The sequence below is a fragment of the Squalius cephalus genome (assembly GCF_949319135.1).
Source record: "Squalius cephalus genome assembly, chromosome: 2".
Lineage (NCBI taxonomy): Eukaryota > Metazoa > Chordata > Actinopteri > Cypriniformes > Leuciscidae > Squalius > Squalius cephalus.
The window spans coordinates 13,445,124-13,467,103 of record NC_137123.1 but is presented as its reverse complement, the minus strand read 5'-3'; the positions used below and the strand labels follow the sequence as shown (position 1 = coordinate 13,467,103).

Below are 21,980 nucleotides of genomic sequence, written 5' to 3'. Positions count from 1 at the left end.
TGGATGAAAGGGGTTGGACTTGCTTTATTTGTCAGAACTGGCATTGATGACATAAGTGGGTACTTTTTTAAAGTTAATAATTAAAAATCCCAATTTAATGCAAGTTTCTGGTCTTACTCTGAACGATTCATCGGTTTACATTATTCCAAAGGGGGAAAAAAAGTCCTTAACCAAAATGTAATAACCTTAAGCTCAAGTTTCAACCAACAGGTACATGAGGCGTTTCATGAGGTGAGTGTCCTTCCACAACCTCAGAGTCTAGTATAGAAAGCCAACTTTTCACAATCCAATCAAAACCCAGTGCATAAAATCAATTTGATCTTGTTTGACTCAGAAATGTTGCTTTGCAAAAATCTAAATGTGTTGCAAGTGTTTTTTCATGTTGACTCGAAATCTGAAAAAGTCATTTTTTGTATTGTTTTACTCCGATACACTTGATTTATGATGCTCTAATGTTCGAATCTCTTCTTCAGCTCGGAGACCTTAACGGGAGCCTGCTCTTGCTCTTCTGGCGTTGATGTAACGGGTGATTTTGTACTTTGTTCTTCAGTTTGCACACCTGCCTTTGACCCCACATTGATTTTGAAGGTTCTGATGGGCGTTTTCATGAAGATTTCCCTTCCTTGGGAAGCAGAAGAGTCAGTCAAGGACCTAGACCGTAACAGAGCTACGGTAGACGAGACTTTCGGTGACGAAGGTTCAACACTTTTCTCCTCTGGCTCTTCTTCTTTGTCTATCTCTACGTTGAGGACGACAGTGGAGGCGATTCCTCCATTTGCAGGTCCACTTGACCCCAAGTCATTGGTCATCTTGTGCTCTATCTGATGTTCCTCTTCTTTGTCAGGTTGTGTCTCTGTCCTCTCTTCAACTATTGTCTCGGTACGCAAGCTTTCCTCCATTGTCTCTGTTTTCTCTTCAACTATTGTCTCGGTATCCAAGCTTTCCTCCATTGTTCCATTCATTTGTCCATCTTTTTTCGAACATTGATCCTCTTGCACCTCTTGAGAAACCACTTCAGGAACCAGAGAAGCATCTTCTAAACTTTGTAGATCTGAACACAGACTTTCCTCTAACTCGCTCAAGTCCTTCTCTAATTCGTTAAGCTCATTTTCAGGCCTGTCAGTCATGGCATCAGACTCCTCCCTCTCCCCGCCAGGCTCCTCCTCCTCCCAGCTCATAAGACTTCCGCTGTTTCCAAAAGACTGGCTGAGACTCTCCTGACTTGGTGTGGTGTTACTCTTCTGAAAGAGAAATTAAATGGTGAGAGTGTGTGGACAAGTGTATCTGCTTCTCCTTTTCCACCAACAGGTTCCCGATGTTTGAGCGGACGGGTCTGTTCGTCTGTTTCAAGTTTTCAACGAAACAGCAGTCGGGTAACACATCACTTAATTTGAGGAGCATTTCTTGTTTGTTGTTTTCACGCTGCAAAGCCACTTTGTTTTACCTGTTCATCTTATGTTTTAAATGATTACTATGCATTTTAGTCATTAAATATTTAACCCTTTATGGTACGGTGTAGCCATGTTGTTTTTCTTCACTTTCCAACCTTTCAGGAAAAAAACTACAACATAATGCATTGTTGTGAATAAAAGATCAGTCTTTAAATGACCCCGTATTTAAGCTACATGACTTAGAGACGAAATCCAGTGTTGCCTAGAATTGGTCTGCTTTTACACTGTTGTCGTGGGTCGTTTTTTTAGTTGAAAAAAAACTCTATTTTTACCCCCCATAACACGATTGGGCTCGTTTTGGCTGTGATCGAGCGGGTTTTGAATAGCAATTGGGCTGGTTTTGTTACGCAAACCTGGCAACCCAGATGAATCGCATGCTAAAGTACTCCATAAATTGCGCTAATTAAACAATTAAACCTTCTTTTTTTTATGCATCTTAAAATAAGATAATTAACCCTTTAAGTGTCACCCCCCTTTTTTTAAATATACATGAAAATGCACATTTCGAATTTAAATGGTTGTAATTAAAGAATGCTTTGGAGTATAGACGTAAAATTGGTCTTGTTTTAAAGAAGACATTTGGCAGATTTTTGTTGAAGTGAAATAAATTAAGAAAGTGAAACAAAAAAAAGTTATATAAGTTTGTGTTTATGAAAATGTACAATTTAAAAAATTTAATTATTCATATTTTATATAAAATATATATTTTTAAAACCTGGCCGACTCTAAAACTGCTAGAAAATCAAAGCCAAAAATCTGAATAAGTTGTGTTTCAAATTTTAGGTTGATATCTCAAAAAATGAGCTTTCAGTGAGATTTTGTTTGGGCGCAGTACCAAACATTTTCACTAGGTGACAACCAGACTCCATTACTGCCCATATAAGGGCGCCTTCATTTCCATATGTGTTATTAAAAACATATTAATATATTTTTTTCTAAAATAATTGAATGGATGATATCTTTTGAACTCTTGGCATGAAAACAAACTGAGGTTTCATCCATTCTTTCATGATTTTTCATGTTCATTGCTATTTCAAAATAAAGGTCTGAACACGCCTTATAAATATGAAAATATTCTTGTTGCAAATTGATAAATTACAGCTCCTCTCTAATTTATTTTGGAAATCATTCACCAAATATGAAAACTAGAGTTTGTAAGCTTTCAAATGATATATAGTTTGTCAAGATTAGTTTATGTTTATTATAGGATATTACTGTTTTAAATATGTAATGATTTTGGGCCCACCGGTGGGCCGGTGACACTTAAGAGGTTAAATGTTGCTGTTAAATGTTCCAGTGTTATTTTAATATAATTGGTATACTATAGTTTTCCATTTATTTTAATGTTAAAGTTTAAGTAAAAAAAAAAAAAATCTTCTTTTAAGTGTAATATCAAGGAACATATGATAGTGATTCGCTCAATTTTAGTTTGTTGGAGACCAAAATGTAAAAGTGCATCATTTAAAATTAAAGAAATGTTAAATCAAGCAGAAATGGATCATTTTACAGAAAAAAAAAACATTTTCCATTGTGGTACAGGCACGCTAAATGACAACAATTCCCTAATTCCTTTACAGTTTTTTTTTTTATTTTTTTTTATTAAAGCTATTTTATGTCATAAAAAGCATGGGAAAAATATTCCACTACAACATATGCTGCATAACATATAGGGTTAAATACCTTCTGACTGTCTGGTTATGGGATAAAGACTGTAAAATGTGCTCTCATAAACCAAGACTGTAATGTGCCGTGTTTGTTGCAGGTTGATAGATGCCCCGTCCAGCACCGTTTACAAGGAATATGTGAGACAAGAGTGAGAGGATCCCGGCCTTACATGTCTGATGAAGTCGCTGCTGTCGGAGCTGAAGAGGTCGAGGCTGCGTGTGCCGTACAGTAAACCCGGCTCTCTGGAGCTCTGAGCGCTCAGGGTGTCGAAGATCTCCCCGAGCAGGTCCATCTCCTCCGGGTCAGCCATGAGGGAAAGCTCATCCTCATCATCCTGTAAGTCGCTGGTGCCAGAACACTGCTCAGCACTTTCTGTTACACTGCAAAGGCAGATCACCCAAAAATGAAAATTAGCCCATGATTTACTCTATCTCAAGCATTCCTAGGTGTGTATGACATTCTTCTTTCAGACGAATACAGAGTTACATAAAAAAATGTCCTGGCTCTTCCAAGCTTTATAATGGCAGTGAATGAACTGTTTTGAAGTCCATCAAAGTGCATCTTAAAGGCATTAACGGTGTAGTTGCTGATGCAGTGATAGTTACATTAGAGGTTTACAGAGAGTGTTTCACAAAATTGATCCAGAAATATCTTGTAAAGTAACTGGTTTTTGTAAAACATTGTTTAAAAAAGGTATGATGTAAATTGTGATATTTTACCTTAATTTTTGTTTTTGTTTGGCAGACGCTTCTGCCAGTTTCTGTTTAAACTATCTTTAACCGTTATTTCATTTATGGTAATTGTTGGGCACCATGTGCTGCCATGCATTTACATAAATTTCCCCAACTACACTAAGAGACTAATAAAGAGTTAGAGAACCTTTAAAGAATTATACAGGGGCTTAACGGGTTCTTTGTATGGCAGTGGTACTATATACATGTAGCACCTCGACCACTGAAGAACCATACTGGGCTTAACAGGTTCTTTATATAACGGGTTCTTTGTATGGCATCATGCGTTTGTGTAAGGAAAAATATCCATATTTAAAACTTTATAAAGTAAAATAACTAGCTTCCGGCCAAACGAACATACGGGTTCGACTTAAGTCTAAGCGCAACTTATGCGAGTAATGCGACATCCTGCTGATATTCGCCATAACACACTACGCTACTTCTGACATCACAAGTTGCGCAAGTTGTGCTTTAGGCGTAAGTGGAATCAGTATGTTTGTTTGGCCGGAAGCTAGTTATTTTACTTTATAAATGTGGCGAGCAGGACGAGGTCGAGGGCCGTGGGAGGACGGCGCGAGATCGGTGGCGTAATTGTGATGAGCTACACCTGTGAGACGCACCGGTCTCGCATCTCTCACGGAGGAGCGGAGGCATAAAGGAGGAGCGACGACAGTGAAGAGCGAGAGAGGACAGGCCTGTGTTTTAGTTCATGTTTTGTTTCTGTTTGTGTTGCCAGCAGTCGTCCGTGAGGGGCTGCTGGCTTTTACTTTCATTTTTGTATTTGTGGATTTATTTATTAAAATATGTTGAATGTTCGCCGGTTCCCGCCTCCTTCTTCCCGTACCAACAAACCCCGTTACATTGGTGCCGAAACCCGGGAAGAGGGAGGGACACGCTGTCGGAGAGCCCTCGCTGCTGGGAGGAATCGCGGTGCTGAGGAGGTCGGGCAGCACGAGGGAGCGTCGGCCGCCGATTGCTGCCCGAGGCGATGGTGCTGGATCGAAAGAAGATCAGGTGGGACGGAGAGCTCGCTGCCGTGCTCCTGGGTCGAGGAGGGGTGGCTGCCGTCCGAGAGGGAGCGGAGGAGTCGCTCCCGTTCGCCGTGGGCCGGAGCCTGTTGCCATCGGCCATGATGGGGGCGGAGCAGGGAACGGGAGGCTCGCTGCCGGCTGCCCTCGACCGGAGGAGCCATCGCCGTCCGCCAGGAGGCGGAGGAGCGTCGAGCCGTCCCCCAACGGATGTCCAGTACCATCGCATGGCACCGCGAGTGACTCTCAGCTGGTTGAGGACCGAGCGGCAGTGTGTCCGGGAACCGGATCAAGAATTTTTTTTTTTTTTTTTTCCTCTCTCCCCTCTCTCGTCTCTGTCGCTCCTCATGCTTCCGTCTCCTGTACTCTCGCCTCGTCTGTCCATACCCCCAGGTACCGCAGCCGCCGTGATCGGTCCCCCCGGGGAGGGGGGGAGGGGGAGTAGGCGCAGCCTCGGTGGTACCCCCCGGCCTGCGAGGGGCGATGGGGGTATGTGGCGAGCAGGACGAGGTCGAGGGCCGTGGGAGGACGGCGCGAGATCGGTGGCGTAATTGTGATGAGCTACACCTGTGAGACGCACCGGTCTCGCATCTCTCACGGAGGAGCGGAGGCATAAAGGAGGAGCGACGACAGTGAAGAGCGAGAGAGGACAGGCCTGTGTTTTAGTTCATGTTTTGTTTCTGTTTGTGTTGCCAGCAGTCGTCCGTGAGGGGCTGCTGGCTTTTACTTTCATTTTTGTATTTGTGGATTTATTTATTAAAATATGTTGAATGTTCGCCGGTTCCCGCCTCCTTCTTCCCGTACCAACAAACCCCGTTACAATAAAGTTTTACACAAATGCATGGCTTTGCTTCAGAAGGCCTTTATTAACACCCAAAACCCATGTGGAGCACTTTTATCATGCATAGATGCACTTTTATGGCCTTTCACAGAACCAGAAAACGCAAACGGCCATTCACTGCCATTATAAAGCTTGTAAGAGAAAGGACTTTTTTTTTTTTTTTAAATATAACTCTGATTGTATTTGTCTGAAAGAAGAATGTCATATACACCTAGGATGACTTGAGGGTGAGTAAATCATGGGGTAATTTTCATTTTTGAGTGAACAATCCCTTTAAGCGGCAAAGCTTTCATGCATGTGTTTCCTCTCCTCTCACCTGTCCTCATAGGTGTTGTCGTCCTCTGTCTGTTCATCTGTGTTCTGGTTGCTGGGGTGTTTGCGTGCCGGCCGTCGTGGGCGAGACTGAAAAACAGCATAGAAAGTGTAGGGGGGGGGAAACAGCATATTTAGAAAGAAAAGTGCATGCACTGTTGATGAACACAAGGTGGAGCCAAACTGCTACAGATTTCACACTTGGGTGAATTAGAAGATATTTCCCAAGTTGCTGCCTTTGATGCAATAAAATAAAATAAAATAAAAATATGCACTGATTTTTAAATAATAGCAATGTATGTAACCATGTTTTTTTATATATAATATTAATGTATGTAGGCATCATAGACTGTAAAAAAATAGGTAGGCATGTGCTTTCAGGTGTCACTCACCCTGCCAAAGTGCTGTGTGATTGGTAGACGGTTCTGAAGGCAATCCGATTGGATGAGGCGATACGTGTGCGGTCCACACACAGACCCGCCTCTCTGTAGCATGCTGGATTCTGTCTGATCCTGAGAGGGGAAATCCAAAGGTCCAACGTAAACACACACAGATGTGAATTAACTTGCTTATTTTGTGCTCAAAGAGGAACCACATGCAATTTACAGAATATAAACTCACCTTTGATGTCAGGAGGTTTTTCAGCCCAAATTTGCTTTGATATTTGCTCTGAGTAAGAGATTAACAGATTTACGTCATGCATGTACATGTACGACAAATATGGAAACTTTTATTGGTGGAGGATATGCAATATTTAATCATGCACAACAGCACATTATAAATTTAGAAAATAACAATTACATTACCCTTCAAAAGTTTTGGGTCAGTACATTTAATTTTTTTGAAAGAAATGACTTCTTTCATTCAGCAAAGATGCATTACGTTGATTGAAAGTGACCGTACAGACATTTATAATGCTACAGAAGATTTCTATATTAATTAAATGAATGTTCTTTTGAACTTTCTATTCATCAAAGAATCCTGAAAAAAAAAAAAATTACACAACTGTTTTCAACATTGATAATATTTGGAAATGTTTCTTGAGCATCAAATCATCATATTAGAATGATTTCTGAAGGATCATGTGACACTGAAGACTGAAGTAATGATGCTGAATGCTTTGATCACAGGAATAAATTACATTTGAACATATATTCGCATAGAAAACAGCTATTTTAAATTGCAATAATATTTTAGAATATTACTGTTTTTACTGCATTTTTCATCAAATAAATGCAGCCTTGGTGAGAATAAGAGACTTCTTTCAAAAACATTAAAAATCTTACCAACCCCAAACCTTTAAATAGTAATGTACATACTACATACAGTGTTTACTCACTGCTTTGTTAGCTGTAGACTTCCATGTCACAATCAGGGCTCCTCCCCCTTTCTGTTAAGAGATTTTTTTTTTTTTTAATCCAATTTTGTGTAAAAGCAGCTTTTGACAGTCCATTCTTCTTGTACATTACTGTCCTAGATATTTTTTTTTTAAATTTCAATTTATCATGTAGATATTCTGTGCATACTGAAAACTCCCATAGTGTGCCTTGTATACACACTGCAGATCTAGTAAGAGTGGTATGGTAGTAGTATGGTAGTCTGCCAGAGTCACATCTTGTTTATAGTTACTGTCTGAGTAAAACGTACCTTTAAATTTCCCACCCATTGCCGACGCAGTTTAGAGGCTCCTGAGAGGAATGGGGAGCAGAAGGATGTTAAAATGAGCACCCAAATAAACGAACCTGATTCTCTGATGGATGTAAATACACACCTGATGAAGCTCCGCACTGAAGCACCTCGTCCTCAAACGCATCATCCGGCTCTTTACCCTGGTTCAGCATTTCCAGCCGGCCGTCAATAAACTGAGAACAACATGAGATTATAATGGAAGATAATATGCAGTCATGTCATTGGTTACGCATTTAAGTCTGTTTAAATATCTTTTATAATCTGGCCCTCCATTGTAAAGTACACATTTAATTTCACATCAAGTTAGAAAATGATGTTGCACAAGTTGCCAAGCTATTTTGTATGACTTCAGAAAACTTTAAATATAACATTTGGCTACATTTTTAAAGGTTTTATGGTGCATCTTTTTGCAGCTCAACGCAAAAGAGCAGCTTGAACATTTCTTCAAAACTTGAAAGAAAGAAAAATAAAGAAAGTGTATTTGGATCGGTATAAGGGTGAGTAAAATATTCTTGGTTGAATTCATCCTTTTTACTGCATTTTAACTAACTGACATCACCATACTTCCCCAGATGATTCACAAGTTATTTTTCGCTTTATGATTGGTCTACTCTGCTCTGATTGGTCAGATGGCCCAGTCTGGGGCACGTTCAAGTTCAAAACGGTGCGCAACGTTTTGCTACGGTTTCCGGGTTGAACGTCATGTTTCCTGGAAACGGCGTGCACCGGTGTGCAACAGGGTTTGAGATACGTTTTCTCTTGTTTGGTGGGTGTGTCAGAACTGCAGTCCAATCAGCAGCAACATGTATATAAAGCACGCGGTATTAAAGTGAACTCGCACAATGGGTTCAAGGAAAGTAATTTACAAATGTGTTCGATGCAGCTCGGTATACGCAACAACTGAGGATATTAGAAGACATGTTTGTCGTAAGTTTTATTGTAAAAATATAGGATATCAACATAATGATGTAGTTGTTTATATTTTTAGCTTCATTGCAAGTGTATGACATTTGGTATAGAAATAAACAATGGTAATTAAGTGCTTTTCCTAAAAATGAGAAATAAAATACAGGGTATTAAAACAGTATGAACTACAAATAAAGTCAGAGTGAGGCTAAATAGATGTGTTTAGTCTGAATTAGGTAAGATGTGTGCTTCAGTTTCAGTTTCAGCAATCCCTTCACTCGATTGGGATGTTCTCTTTTGTTCTGGGCGGCAAGTGCAGTAACTGTAACATCGGGCATATTTTGTAGTATTAAACACATATTTATACCGACTTCATCAGGCTCCGAAAATTCTTCACAAAGAACACAAAGAATGGCCTTCTCAGCTGCCATAGTTGCAACTCTTGCGTCATCAGAACAGTGTGTTCAACGCATCACCGTTTCTGTTTAAAAAACGTTGTGCAACGATTTGTCGGGGCTGAACGCAGCCCTTTTGTGATTGGTCTACTCTGCTCTGATTGGTCAGATGACCCAGTCTGTTGTGATTGGTCTACTCTGCTCTGATTGGTCAGATGTCTCAGTCTGTTGTGATTGGTCTACTCTGCTCTGATTGGTCAGATGACCCAGTCTGTTGTGATTGGTCTACTCTGCTCTGATTGGTCAGATGACCCAGTCTGTTGTGATTGGTCTACTCGGCTCTGATTCGTCAGATGACCCCAGTCTGTTGTGATTGGTCTACTCTGCTCTGATTGGTCAGATGACCCAGTCTGTTGTGATTGGTCGACCGCTTACAGCGCATATTGGAAACCAAACGGCCATTACTATTTCTAAATTTCAGCTCCAGATCTTCCTCAGCACTTGACGTTGGCGTCGGTTTTACTGTATCCGTCTCATCCTGGAAGTGTCAAATTGGATTTGCTTTGGCAGCTAAAAACAGTGTCTTCTAAACATGTCAACAAGACGAACCAAACTCTTTCAGTCTCAGCTACAACTGAGTGTTTTTGAGGGTCAAAGTAGACAGTGTTTCGCGGGCAGCCAATCGAGACCATTGGCTGGCATGATGCAAACTTACGTAGGCTTGAGCAGCAAGTAAGACTTGAATTACTGAAGACTCATTTCAGGTTGTTCAGAATCACTTATTTCATTCAGGAGGAAATAACTCCATTGATCTTTGAAACTTTTAATCTTTGAGTCCTTTTACATCCACAAACCACTGAATTACTCACTGTATGAAAAAAGCATTATGGGGGCACTTTAATTCTAATTTTAGTTTTAATTTGAGTTTTTAGCCTTTAACGATACGTATTGCACTTTAAATATATAGATGTAAATAGATAAAGTGCAACAAAATTTAATTTAAAACACTTAAATGTGTATTTTTGGATGTTTTCGTTCCACTAGTATGAAAGAAAACACATTATGGAAGCAAAATAGCCCTCAAATTTGACCAGTGCATGAAAAAAAACAATGGTTTTGCCTGTAGTGTCTTGCCTTAAGATAATTCCTGACATTGCGCATACCTATAGACTAAACACATAATACGCATGTGCGCGCCATCACCATTTTCACAGATTCACATTTTTGAAGTTTACACGGAGATGATAACGTTTTTCACCTTGTAAACTATTTAAAAGTTTGCGTTCTCGAGCAACCAAACACTGTTGTCGTGCAAATGAACGGCCAGAACACATTAAAAGTTTTCTGTTTTCAGTTAGAACGGTGTCGTGTTAGCGGACCCTAAGTTAATAACTAGGGCTGTCAAACGATTAATCGCATCCAAAATAAAAGTTTGTGTTTACATAATTTATGTCTGTGTACGGAGTATAATTATTTTCTATATATAAATACACACACGCATATATATATTTAAGAAAATGTGTTATTTATATATAAAATATTTATATATAATATAAATTATATACAGTGCGTGCAGAATTATTAGGCACGTTGATTTTCTGATCATATTTTATTTCCAGGAACATTTTGCCAATTCCAAACCATATTAATCTTAAAAATTATTAAATCCCCATGAGAAGGATACAATACTAATGTAATACTAAAGATTGCAGTTAAGGCATGACCATTGGACAGTGAAATGCTCATTGGGTCAGCAGGGTCAGACAAAAACAGGTAGAGAAGAAAAGACACATATTAACTGCAAAATAATGAAGAATTATGGTGAAGAATTAAGTGTGAAACCATCAGGAACCCTTTAGTCTTCAGCACCACCATTTTCCAGAGCTGCAACCTACCTGGAGTCTCCAGAAGAGCAAGGTGTCAGGATCTCAGAGACTTGGGTTGGGTTAAGAATCCTAAAAAATGACCCCCTCTTAATAAGAATCACAAGCTGAAGTGTTGTGAAATACATGAAGACTGTTTTTTTATAGGCTTTATAGACAGACAGATTGAGAGTGACTCTTGAAGGACCAGCACCACATCCTCTTCTACCACTGTTTGAAGAATTCATCTTCCAGAATACGTTTTAATAAGTTTTGTGAGTTTATTTTTAGTCCATCTCCTACCCTGAAGTCCGTTTTGCAGAGATGGACTAAAAATGAACTCCCAAAACTTATTAAAACGTATTCTAGAAGATGAATTCTTCAAATAGTGGTAGAAGAGGCTATGGTGCTGGTCCTTCAAGAGTCACTCTCAATCTGTCCGTCTATAAAGCCTATAAAAAAACAGTCTTCATGTATTTCACAACACTTCAGCTTGTGATTCTTATTAAGAGGGGGTCATTTTTTAGGATTCTTTACCTAACCCAAGTCTCTGAGATCCTGACACCTTGCTCTTCTGGAGACTCCATGTAGGTTGCAGTTCTGGAAAATGGTGGTGCTGGAGACTAAAGGGTTCCTGATGGGTTCACACTTAATTCTTCACCATAATTCTTCATTATTTTGCAGTTAATATGTGTCTTTTCTTCTCTACCTGTTTTTGTCTGACCCTGCTGACCCAATGAGCATTTCACTGTCCAATGGTCATGCCTTAACTGCAATCTTTAGTATTACATTAATATTGCATTGTTCTTATGGGGATTTAATAATTTTTGACTTTTCAGTCTGAGTTAAATCTCATTTTTGGCTTATTTTATCTGTAAAAGAAAACTTGCCTAATAATTCTGCACACCTGAAAATAAGGTATTTTTCATTTCCAGCCTTCATGAACAATTATATATCACTTAAAAATGATTAAATACAAAATTAATAGTAGTTATTAAGATTAATATGGTTTGGAATTGGCAAAATATTCCTGGGAATAAAATATGATCAGAAAATCAACGTGCCTAATAATTCTGCACGCACTGTAATATAAATATATATACACAGTATATACATGCAAATATTTCTTAAATATATACATGCATGTGTGTGTATATATAGAAAATAATTATACACCGTACACACACATGTATTATGTAAAAACAAACTTTTATTTTGGATGCGATTAATCGCGATTAATAGTTTGACAGCCCTATTAATAACTAATGATCTTTGCAACAGAAGTGAATCAATCAAACACTAACTTTAGCTGGACAATAACTTTATTCTAGAGCTGCTGTAAAGCCAAAACACTCTCTGTTACTTTATTTTCCTATTATCACTGTAAAGCAGCTTTGAAACAATCTATATTGTTAAAAGCGCTATATAAATGAAGGTGACTTGACTTGACATTGTGGATGTGTGAGTTAACAGTTACCTCTTTAAAACACTGCAGGTGAACCGCGCTCTCCAAAAACTCCCGCATGCTTTGAGACTTATGACTCAGAAACGACTCATTGCAGAACACAACCGGCCCTTCCTTCAAAGTAAGAGAGAGAGGAGCATTGAAGAGAGCATTTATAAACCTGATGCTAATGTTTATGTAAACGAGCGTCACTCACGGCAGGCGACTGTAAGGCATCCCTGTATCCGCCGAACAGCAGAGCCTGCGCGCGGAGGAACGCGTGCGCGACCCCTGACCCCGCCGACGCCGCCTGTCTCTTCAGCCTGACCTTCAGTCCCGCCACCTGCAGAAACAGTGTTTGCTGTAAACCTTCAGCCGCTGCGCGTCAGAGGCCCGCGAGCACGAGCAAACGAGTCTCACCACGTCGGCCGGGATCTTCTTCAGGTCCTCGTGGGGCGACTCCAGTGTGTTGGTGTCAACGTTCAGTATGACCACGTCCTCCAGAGCTCGACTCTTGACTCTCTGCCGCACCGAAACACACAGAAGGAACCGTAATGTGAGTGTTTATGCGACACAGACTGTGAGAGAAGACGATGAATGAGGGAATCGTCATACCTCCGCCAGGCTGGAGTGGATTCCAATGAGGTACGGCATCGGTGCGCTGAAAAACGAAGGTGAGGTAGAATTAGGTGGAGGATGTGGTACTATTATTAGTTAATATTGATATTATAGGCAGTATATTATACTGAGGCCCCCTGGTTGACAAACACTGCTTCCTTCTCTTTTTTGTTTTTGTTTGTTTTTTAATGTGCAGCACTCAAATTCAGTTTCTTTTAAATGTGCTATATAAATACATTTTGATTTGATGGTTGTGTGTGTGTGTGTGTGTGTGTGTGTGTGTGTGTGTGTGTGTGTGTACATGTTTTTCTATCCCGGTGGGGAACCTGGATGCACACAGACTCATGGGGCCTAAAATGAGGTCAACAAGCTTATAAATCATACAGAATTATTTTTTTTGAAAATGTAAAAGTGCAGAAAGTTTTGTGTGATGGGTAGGTTTAGGGGTTAGTGTGTGTGTGTGTGTGTGTGTGTGTGTGTGTGTGTGTGTGTGTCTCATACCAGCAGTAGTCCAGCAGATGAGGTGGCAGCACTGGAATGAAGATGTGCTGCCAGTACATGGGGAAGAGCATCCCGTTACACGCGTGAATGCAGGCCGTGAGCTGAACACACACAAAAGTTTTAGTTTTAATGTTTAATGAAGGCGTGTCCTGACTAGATCCAACACAATAAGTGTCTAGCATCAAGTGACTTTTCTGCCTTAAATGAAAGAAATAACATTCTCAGGCAATCTGAAGATGTTTGATTGGTTTTTGGAATATAAATAGAAACCAAACAATATGCTGCAGCTGGTTGGGACAAAAACTGAGATTTTTGTATGTGTGTGTAGATTCTTTGTGTCACGCCTGGTTAGGTGTTAAGGCGTTTTTGCACTTGGGTTTCTCATGAGGAACCAAGTCCATTTGACCATTTTACAGTTTGTAGGGATGATATGTAGAAAGCTGCACCAAAGTGAAAATCAGGAATCAGATTCCCAAATGGTAATCAAGCAATCTGACATAATCTGTGGAAGATGACTTTTATAGCATAATGCACATGAAATAGTGGACAGGATGCATGGACTACTTTTGTTTATTGTTAGTTGTTATTTAAATCAGTTTTAATCTGTCACTGAGAAAAGAGTCGCATTAAAATTCTTTGAAATTCTTGTTTTGTGTTCCGTGGAAATAACAGCGTTCCAGCAAACAAATATGAGTTCAATGAATGTTTGTTTTCCTAACATTCTTAAGTTATGAAAACATTGTTTTTGAATGTTCCCTCAACTTTCAAAAAATCTAGTTTTTTATTAAATGTTTAAAAAAAACTATTGGTTATTCAAACATTACGAGAACATTCCATTGTGCAAACATTATAGAATGTGAATTCTAAAATATATTCTAAAATTAGAATATATGAATGTTCTCAGAATGTTCTGAAACAAAAACATTATTTATCATGGATATTGATATAACTTTTTTCTGAAACATTGTAGTTATTTTTTTTTTTTTTTTATGTTACATTGATATAACTTTTTTCTGAAACATTTTAGTTTTTTTTTTTTTTTTTTTTTTTTAAATGTTACATTGATTATTACGAATATCCATGATAAATAATGTTTTTGTGCTAATATTTTTGTGCCAACTTTGAATAAATGTTCTATGACTATGTGTTACTGGAAGAAAGTTTGTTCATAACTTTGATAAAACCTTCCCCAGAACATTAGCCAAAGTTACAAGACCATTTACTGTTAGCTGGGGATACGGGTTGAAACAACATGAGGGTGAAGGATGTTTTTCAGTGAACTATTCCTTTGTTTCACATTAATATTTATGCATTTTGATATCCAAAAGCGAATTACATTGCAGTCAAATTATGCATTTCAGTACATGCATTCCCTGGGAATTGAACCCATGACCTTGAGTTGCGTCCCAAATGACACACTATACACTATGCACATATACTCTATGTACTCATGCACTATGTACTCATCCGTGTAATGTGTGAATTTTATAAGGTTATTTTGTCATCAACATCGAAGTCTGATGCCCCTCCCCCTCTGCTACGTAATTAAAGCTGCTACAGTTGAGTGCATGAAGTGTCCAACAGTCCACACTTCTCTTTTTCTGTTAATTTAGTGCATCATCCGGGTATTTTAAGTGCACTTTTTCTTTTTGGAATTTTCAATGTGAACTCGCACTATTTATTCTATAAAACGGCATACAATAGTGCACAAGTATGTGAATAGGGATGCACTTTTGGTGTTGCTAGCGCCATGCTCTTCTGTTTTCATGTTAAGTTTAAGCAGCCGAAGCGAATCAAGGCACTAAAGCGTCTCCACTGAACTCACCGTGCTGAGTTTACTGCAGTAAATGAGGATCCGTCTCTCGAACAGCATGCTGGCGAAGAGCTGGAGGAGATTCCCCACATCCACCGCCACCACCAGCTCCGTCAGGTTCCTCTGATACACACACACACACACACACACACACACACACATGCGCTTATAAGAACCAAGAAATGACCAGGCAGTTAAAATCACACCACACATTATTGAAATCTTAGATTAGAAAAGATGGGGGAAAACTCACACTCTCTGGAATTGAGGGCAAGGCTTTGGGATCCGGCGCGATAAAGTACGGGATCTGATGCAGAGGAACAATATTTCACAAAAGTGCCAAACTAAATTACGTTTGGTTAGCAGCTACCACATGAAAGTCGTTCGGCTTTCGAGTTAGTCTCCCTCAAGGGTTTTAGGTTAGATGAACAAAGGTTTTGTGATTAATTTTGTGATAAATTTGAGTTCTAGTTAGTGTTTTAGTTAAGCATTGGTCCTTTCCCTGGTTAGTTTCAGATGCTGGATTAGGTCAATCCCGTATTACGGCATGCATTAGGATTTATTAGACGCTGGAGTGAAGGTTTAGTCCGGTCGGCTCGCTGTACAGCGGATCAGGGACTCACCCCCTCTGACTCCTCCCCTTTAGGGGCGTGTCCACAGATGCCAGGCATCTTCCTTCCGATCATTAGCTTCCCTCCCTCAGTGAAGAACAAACGACCCTGATTGTGATGTCACACGTGATGTCATAAACGGAACTTCCAGCAGCCAATCGGCACTTACCATCTGCAGCGTGATGGAGCCGTTCGCCGGTGGGACGGGGTGCTTGTAGAGAACCGAGAGCAGCTCTTTCATCTCATTGGTCTGCCAGGGTGTGCAAATCAACAAAACGGCTTTAGATGCATTAACGGTCAAGAATTAGGAATCATTTGGAAAATGTTTGGAAAAAACTTAGGTTAGCTGCATGTATTTGATTTGAAAATACAGTAAAACGGTAATATTGTGAAATATTATTACCATTTAAAATAAGTTTTCTATTTTTCTCATTTTAAAATGACAAGAAAAAAGTATCAGATAAAAAAAAAAAAAAAGTATCGGTTTCCACACAAATATTATGCAGCAAAAACTGTTTTAACCTTTGATACCATTATTAAGCATTTAAAACCAATAATAATTGAGCTTCAAATCAGGATATTATTACAGAAAGATCTCGTGACCCTGAAGACTGGAGTAATGATGCTAAAAAATCAGCTTTGATCACGGTTGATTATTTATTAATCACAAATAACTTACACTTTAACACAATATTTACATAGAAAACAGCTACTTAACAGCTACATAATACTTCACAAAATTAGAGTTTTACTGTAGTTCTGATCAAATAAATGCAGCTTTGGTGAGCAGAAGAGACTTTATCAAGATCTACTTAATTATTCCAAACTTTTTAGTCCATAAACCACTTTTTTAAACGTAGATCATCAGGAGGCCGTTTAAACCTCACCTGTCCTTTCGTCGAGTAGTCAGCTAGGTTATTCAGAAGCTTGTAGAAGACCTCAAACCATGGCAAATAGCTGAGAGAGAGAGAAATCACACTGATAAGTCTGTTTTATATGTACTTATGAGTAACTTAAAGCAGATCATAACTCTAACCTTCACCATTTATTGCAAATAAATGAGTCTAACGAGACATGAAAACTGGCCTAGGTGAATGTGTTTAGCCAACGGCCATGAGAATCAGACTGTTAATCATTAAAAGGGGCTTCATCGATGAGAATGACTCCTCAATCATGTGCACCGCGAGTGAAACTATCTGTTTTTCTGTGTGTTTTGCGGGTGTGAGACCTGAGGATGCAGAAGCAGGTCTGAGAGCTGGACGTGAGTCTGCAGAAGCCGAAGCGCTGACATCCCTCCAGATCCGTCAAGACGAAGGTGAAGTGCTGCACGGCAACAGTGTCCTTCGCCCTGGCAATCCAACGGTCAATCCGTCACAAAAGGTAAAAGACTGGCGTGTGCATATTCAATAATGATAATGACTGATTTTCACCTCTCTATGTCATAAGGGAAGCAGAAGCGAGGCAAGGACTGCAGAGACTCCTGTGTGAGAACAGCAGACGTGTTATCAGCCACTTTTACACACTCAATTCCTGAGTTCAACAGGAAGAATCCAGAGACCGCAGTGGATCATGAAAAGTGGGTGTTTAAAGCCAGAATGTGAGTTTGCAGTGGATCTGAGGAGACTTTTGGACCAGACGTGGAGGCTAAATGTAAAATTACCCGGTAAGGCCTGTTTAGTTTAAAATCTATCTTCATTATTGGTGTAATCTCTATTATATTAATGTTAATAGTCGTTAAAATACTTTTCACTGTTGTCTACAGTTTTAGAAAGGCTAAAACAATTACTAAGTATATATTGTTTATATTCTGTATATATATATATATATATATATATATATATGCATATTAATATTAATATATATCAGCCGAATCATGAAAAATAAGACTTGGAAGATGTTTTAAGAAGTAAATAGGGTAAATTCTGAAATTTTATCAATTATAAAATTGATTATATAGCTGAACAATATATTATTACATTTTCTTTTCTGCATTTCTGCATTATTTACGCATTTTTTTTTATTTATGCAGTATTTGTTATTTATTAATATTTCCCATTATTATTATTTATGCATTTATTTTTGTATGCAGTGTTTTTTTTATATAATATAATTTTCCCTTATTTTAAACTTTGCTATTACATAAATGGTAAGTAAATAAAATAAGAATACTAGTTAAACAGTTATATTAATGTAAATAAAATAAATTAATAAAAATAAATGGTAACACTTTAGTTTAGGGTGCAATTCTCACTATTAACTAGTTGCTCATTAGCATGCATATTACTATGATATCAGCTGTTTATTAGTACTTATAAAGAATATATTAATGCCTTATTCTGCATGACCATATTCTACATCCCTTAACTCACCCAATACCTAAACTTAACAACTACCTTACTAACTGTTAATAAGCAGCAAGAGCAATAGTTAATAGTGAGAATTGGAGCTTAATCTAAAGTGTGACCAGATAAATAAATAAAAACCGGAAGGAATGAACCACAGTGATCCCGAGGACTAACCTCATCATTAAAGTCTTCAGGGAACTGAAACAGCACACCAGGATCTACTCAAACAGAGAGAAAACACACACACACACACACGCGGGTCAGGCACATCAGTTCATTTCTCAACTAGAGGATGTGGTTAAAGTCAGGTCAGAGTTATCCCACACAGAGTAACCAGACCAGTTGAGCCAGACCTCATGTCTCTTTAACCCTGTTAGCGGACGACAGCATACTAACTAGTTCCCCTGCTTTTCTCTCTCTGACGAGTGTGTATCAGGCCCGGGTGTGTGGTTTTTCTGGTTCAGTCATGTGACAGGAAGAGCCATTCTCAGAAAAGACAGGCTTCTGTGTGCGTGTGTGTGTGTGTTTATTGCATCAGTTAGTCCGTGTGTGTGTGTGTGTAATACCCACCTTTATCTCTGGCGATTGGACATGAGGCTTGAAAGCACCAGTAGAAGGTTTTATCAGGGTTTTCTCTGAGAACAACAAAACCATGAGGAAAAAAAATAGTCATCATAACAAAACAACCATTGAAATCACAGTAGAAAAAACATTCCAGTTCTGACGTGAAACGTAAACGCTGTGAGAATGACCAACGACTCAGCAGTGAATCGTTATCTTCTGTTAATTCTTCTCATAAACTCTTATTATAAAGCTTGAGGCGAGGAGCAGGATGTGGTCGACTGCTAAATTAGTAGAGGCGCATCAACAGAAAATACTCCTGACTGAACATTTCGGCCGGTCTTGACCACATTCATGCGGATGCAATGATCCTAACAGCATGTTTGTGGCATTGCATTAATTACAAAACTATCAGTCAATTTGAGAAATGTTCAGATTTTTATGTACGACTTTTAATGGCAGATCAGAGCAAAATTTTAGGAAAATCTGAGAAGGAAAAGTGTCCATTTGCGATTGAGATAATAGAGATGATATTAATATAATAGTTCATGTGAATTTCAAGACCTGTGCGAAACTTAATACGTCCACCGAAAAGTGCAAACACACCTAACGGATTTCCGACACGGTGAGACTTCAGCAACCATGAAGAAAAGTGGCGCTTCAGCATTTCAGCGCACAGACAGATACTTTTTATCGTGTTGTCTAATGCAATGACATTCACACATATTTTAGTGTGACTTAAAGCGTTTTTGAGGTCGCTGTGCATTTTTTCTTTTCTTTTCTTTTCTTTTCTTTTCTTTTCGCAAGGCAGCTTGAAATGAAATGAAATGAGGGATGGGGAGCTGATGAACATCTGCATCCCGGAGGACACCTGTCCGAACTCTCCGTCTGCAGATCTCATCTCGACTCCTGCTCTGGTGTTAGAGTTTATTCTCGGAGTCGTGATAGAAAGCCTCACGTCCGAGAACGACAGAGCGAGGAAGAGGAAGTAAGCAGGAGACCGCAATGTGAGCAAACAGAGAGAAATCGAGAGGCAAACGGAGAGAATCTTACTTTATCCTGGAGCCCATGATGCTCTCGTGTGTCGGGGCCCATTCAGGGTGTTCAGGGCCGGCAGCGGACCGAAGTCATTAGATCCTTAATTAACATGCATCGACACACACACACTTCTGCACACACACATCCTCACATCAAACAGCCAATTCCGCCGACAAGCACTCAACTCAAGACAGCACTTCCTGATCTCTCTGTGTGTGTGTGTGTGTGTGTGTGTGTGAGAGAGAGAGAGAGAGAGAGAGACCTACATGAAGTCTGCCAGTCTATTGACTATAATATCCACTATATTATAATCCCATATTCTCAATAAGAACTAGAATATTTTGCCCTCTGGTAGATCGAGTCTCATCTTTAGGTTGAATCCCGTCAGAAAGCCATTCATTTTACTTAGACTATTTCAAAATGCTCACTTATGTAACATTTTATGCACTTTTATTATGTTAAATGCTTTTTATGTGGTTTTATTTTATAGTGTTGTTGTTATACCTTTATAATATATATATATATATATATATATATATATATATATATATATATATATATATATATATATATATATATATATTATTAATAATGTGAATGCCAATGTGAATGTGTGTTCATTTATATAGGATAAACTCACACTTTCACCTAGTGATGATTGAAAACATAAACACATGGAAGAGGAAATACATGCATGGACTTCCTCTATTGTGGCACTGCTGTTTTGCTCTCATCACTTCTCATGTGTTTGCTCTCTCTCTCTCTCTCTCTCTCTCTCTCTCTCTCTCTCTCTCTCTCTCTCTCTCTCTCTCTCTCTCTCCCTCCCTTCCTCTCTCTCCCTCTCTCTCTCTCTCTCTCTCTCTCTCTCTCTCTCTCTCTCTCACACACACACACACACACATACACACACACACACACACACACACACACACACGGAAGGGTGATCAATATGGATGTGCTGAGCAAACAGGTAACTTTGTCCTATTTAGACACACTTTCTCACACACACACACACACACTATTCTGACGGCTCAGTTGACTAATATTGTCACATCCGAGTTCTTGGTACCAGTTTACTAGTGCACTGCACACTGGTTCCCTCTAGTGTTCAGTGGAGGAACAGCATAGACAATTCGATTTTGGAAACAGTAAAGAACTGAAGGAGAGTAAAATTTGATTTGGAGTAATACTGGTAACACTTTCTTTTACAGTCCTATTCCCCATGTATACTATGTACTTAATATAGTGGTTGCAATAACTGGTTAATGTCTTGGTACTAACCCTGAACCCAAGTAGTCACCTGTTAACCAGTACTTTCTTAGGTAGCCTACGCTGTAAATACACGTACTGTAAAATAGGACAAAAGCCCATTTTTGAATAAAAAGAAAAAAATGTAGGCTTATTGTGACTTTATTTATTTTTAATTGCGACTCAGTTTCTTGTAATTGTGACTATTTCTTATTTTAAACCTTTTTTTCACAATAGCCTTCCATATTTATTTCGTGGAAACCATAAATCGTTAAATCTAATATGCTGAAATGGGTCTATTAACGCCATCTTGTCTCGTCATTCAATTGCAAATGAATCAGGTAAATAATAGGCTATGTTTTCCAATGCAAAACGGCTAAATTTGATCAAAAAATGTCTAATACTTTTAATCATTTGGTAGAACTTTCAGTCATTTAACATTTCTGTCGTCAAAGTTGTCAAATATTGAATGTTTAGCTACTTCTTACCTCAGCTCGCAATCTTTGAGTGGTAACTGATCGCGTTTAAAATTCGCACATTTCAAACCTCCAACAAATCATGTTGTCCCATTAGACCTTTTTATTTTTTTTTTATTTTTACCATTTTATTCTCAACCCCGTAACGAACAAAATTTAATTGGTTTAAAAAGTATTTTAGATCTAAATTAATTAATTTCTCATTTCTTAATTTCTAAAAAAACAACAACAGCTAGGCTATCTAGGCTACCTATGTTATGTGTCCCTCATAACAATTGAAGAACTACAAAACATTTATGATCATTTTCACATTTTTATGGGACTGGAGATAAAGACAAATTATGTGTTTGTGGTCTCATTTTTTTTACAAAAAAAATTTCAATTTAGATGTTTAACCAAAACCACAATTTTATTGTTTTAGTCTTTAACGTGTCAGGTGGTAATC

At 38.7% G+C, this 21,980-nt stretch overlaps 1 protein-coding gene across 3 annotated transcripts; it reads right to left on the bottom strand.

Moving 5' to 3' along the window:
* Nucleotide 1: 1 nt before the first annotated feature.
* dennd1c (DENN domain containing 1C) lies at nt 2-20,026 on the bottom strand. 3 transcript variants are annotated; one of them, XM_079852659.1, is made up of 23 exons: nt 19,827-20,026; nt 18,783-18,847; nt 18,387-18,430; nt 17,298-17,347; nt 17,096-17,215; nt 16,755-16,824; nt 16,037-16,117; nt 15,880-15,954; nt 15,510-15,563; nt 15,269-15,379; nt 13,444-13,544; nt 12,940-12,985; nt 12,745-12,846; nt 12,542-12,667; nt 12,358-12,459; nt 7,800-7,890; nt 7,676-7,716; nt 7,368-7,418; nt 6,650-6,697; nt 6,421-6,540; nt 6,033-6,118; nt 3,286-3,496; nt 2-1,241 (listed from the first exon to the last, which is right to left on the bottom strand). In XM_079852659.1, the coding sequence occupies exons 1-23, from the start codon at nt 19,841-19,843 to the stop codon at nt 450-452; spliced, it is 2,604 nt and encodes an 867-aa protein (XP_079708785.1). In that variant the 5' UTR covers nt 19,844-20,026; the 3' UTR covers nt 2-449. The 3 variants fall into 3 exon arrangements, with proteins under 3 accessions (XP_079708785.1, XP_079708786.1, XP_079708787.1); XM_079852660.1 differs by having other exon boundaries at nt 2-1,238; XM_079852661.1 differs by lacking the exon at nt 15,880-15,954.
* Between the last annotated feature and the right edge of the window lie 1,954 nt (nt 20,027-21,980).

Bases quoted from the DNA above. Each gene is read 5' to 3' on its own strand.
- dennd1c (XM_079852659.1), bottom strand. The intron at 17,348-18,386 runs GTTAGTCCTCGG...GTTCTCACACAG, and splicing joins CTGAAGACTTTAATGATGAG to GAGTCTCTGCAGTCCTTGCC. The intron at 3,497-6,032 runs GTGAGAGGAGAG...CTGCCTTTGCAG, and splicing joins GACAACACCTATGAGGACAG to TGTAACAGAAAGTGCTGAGC.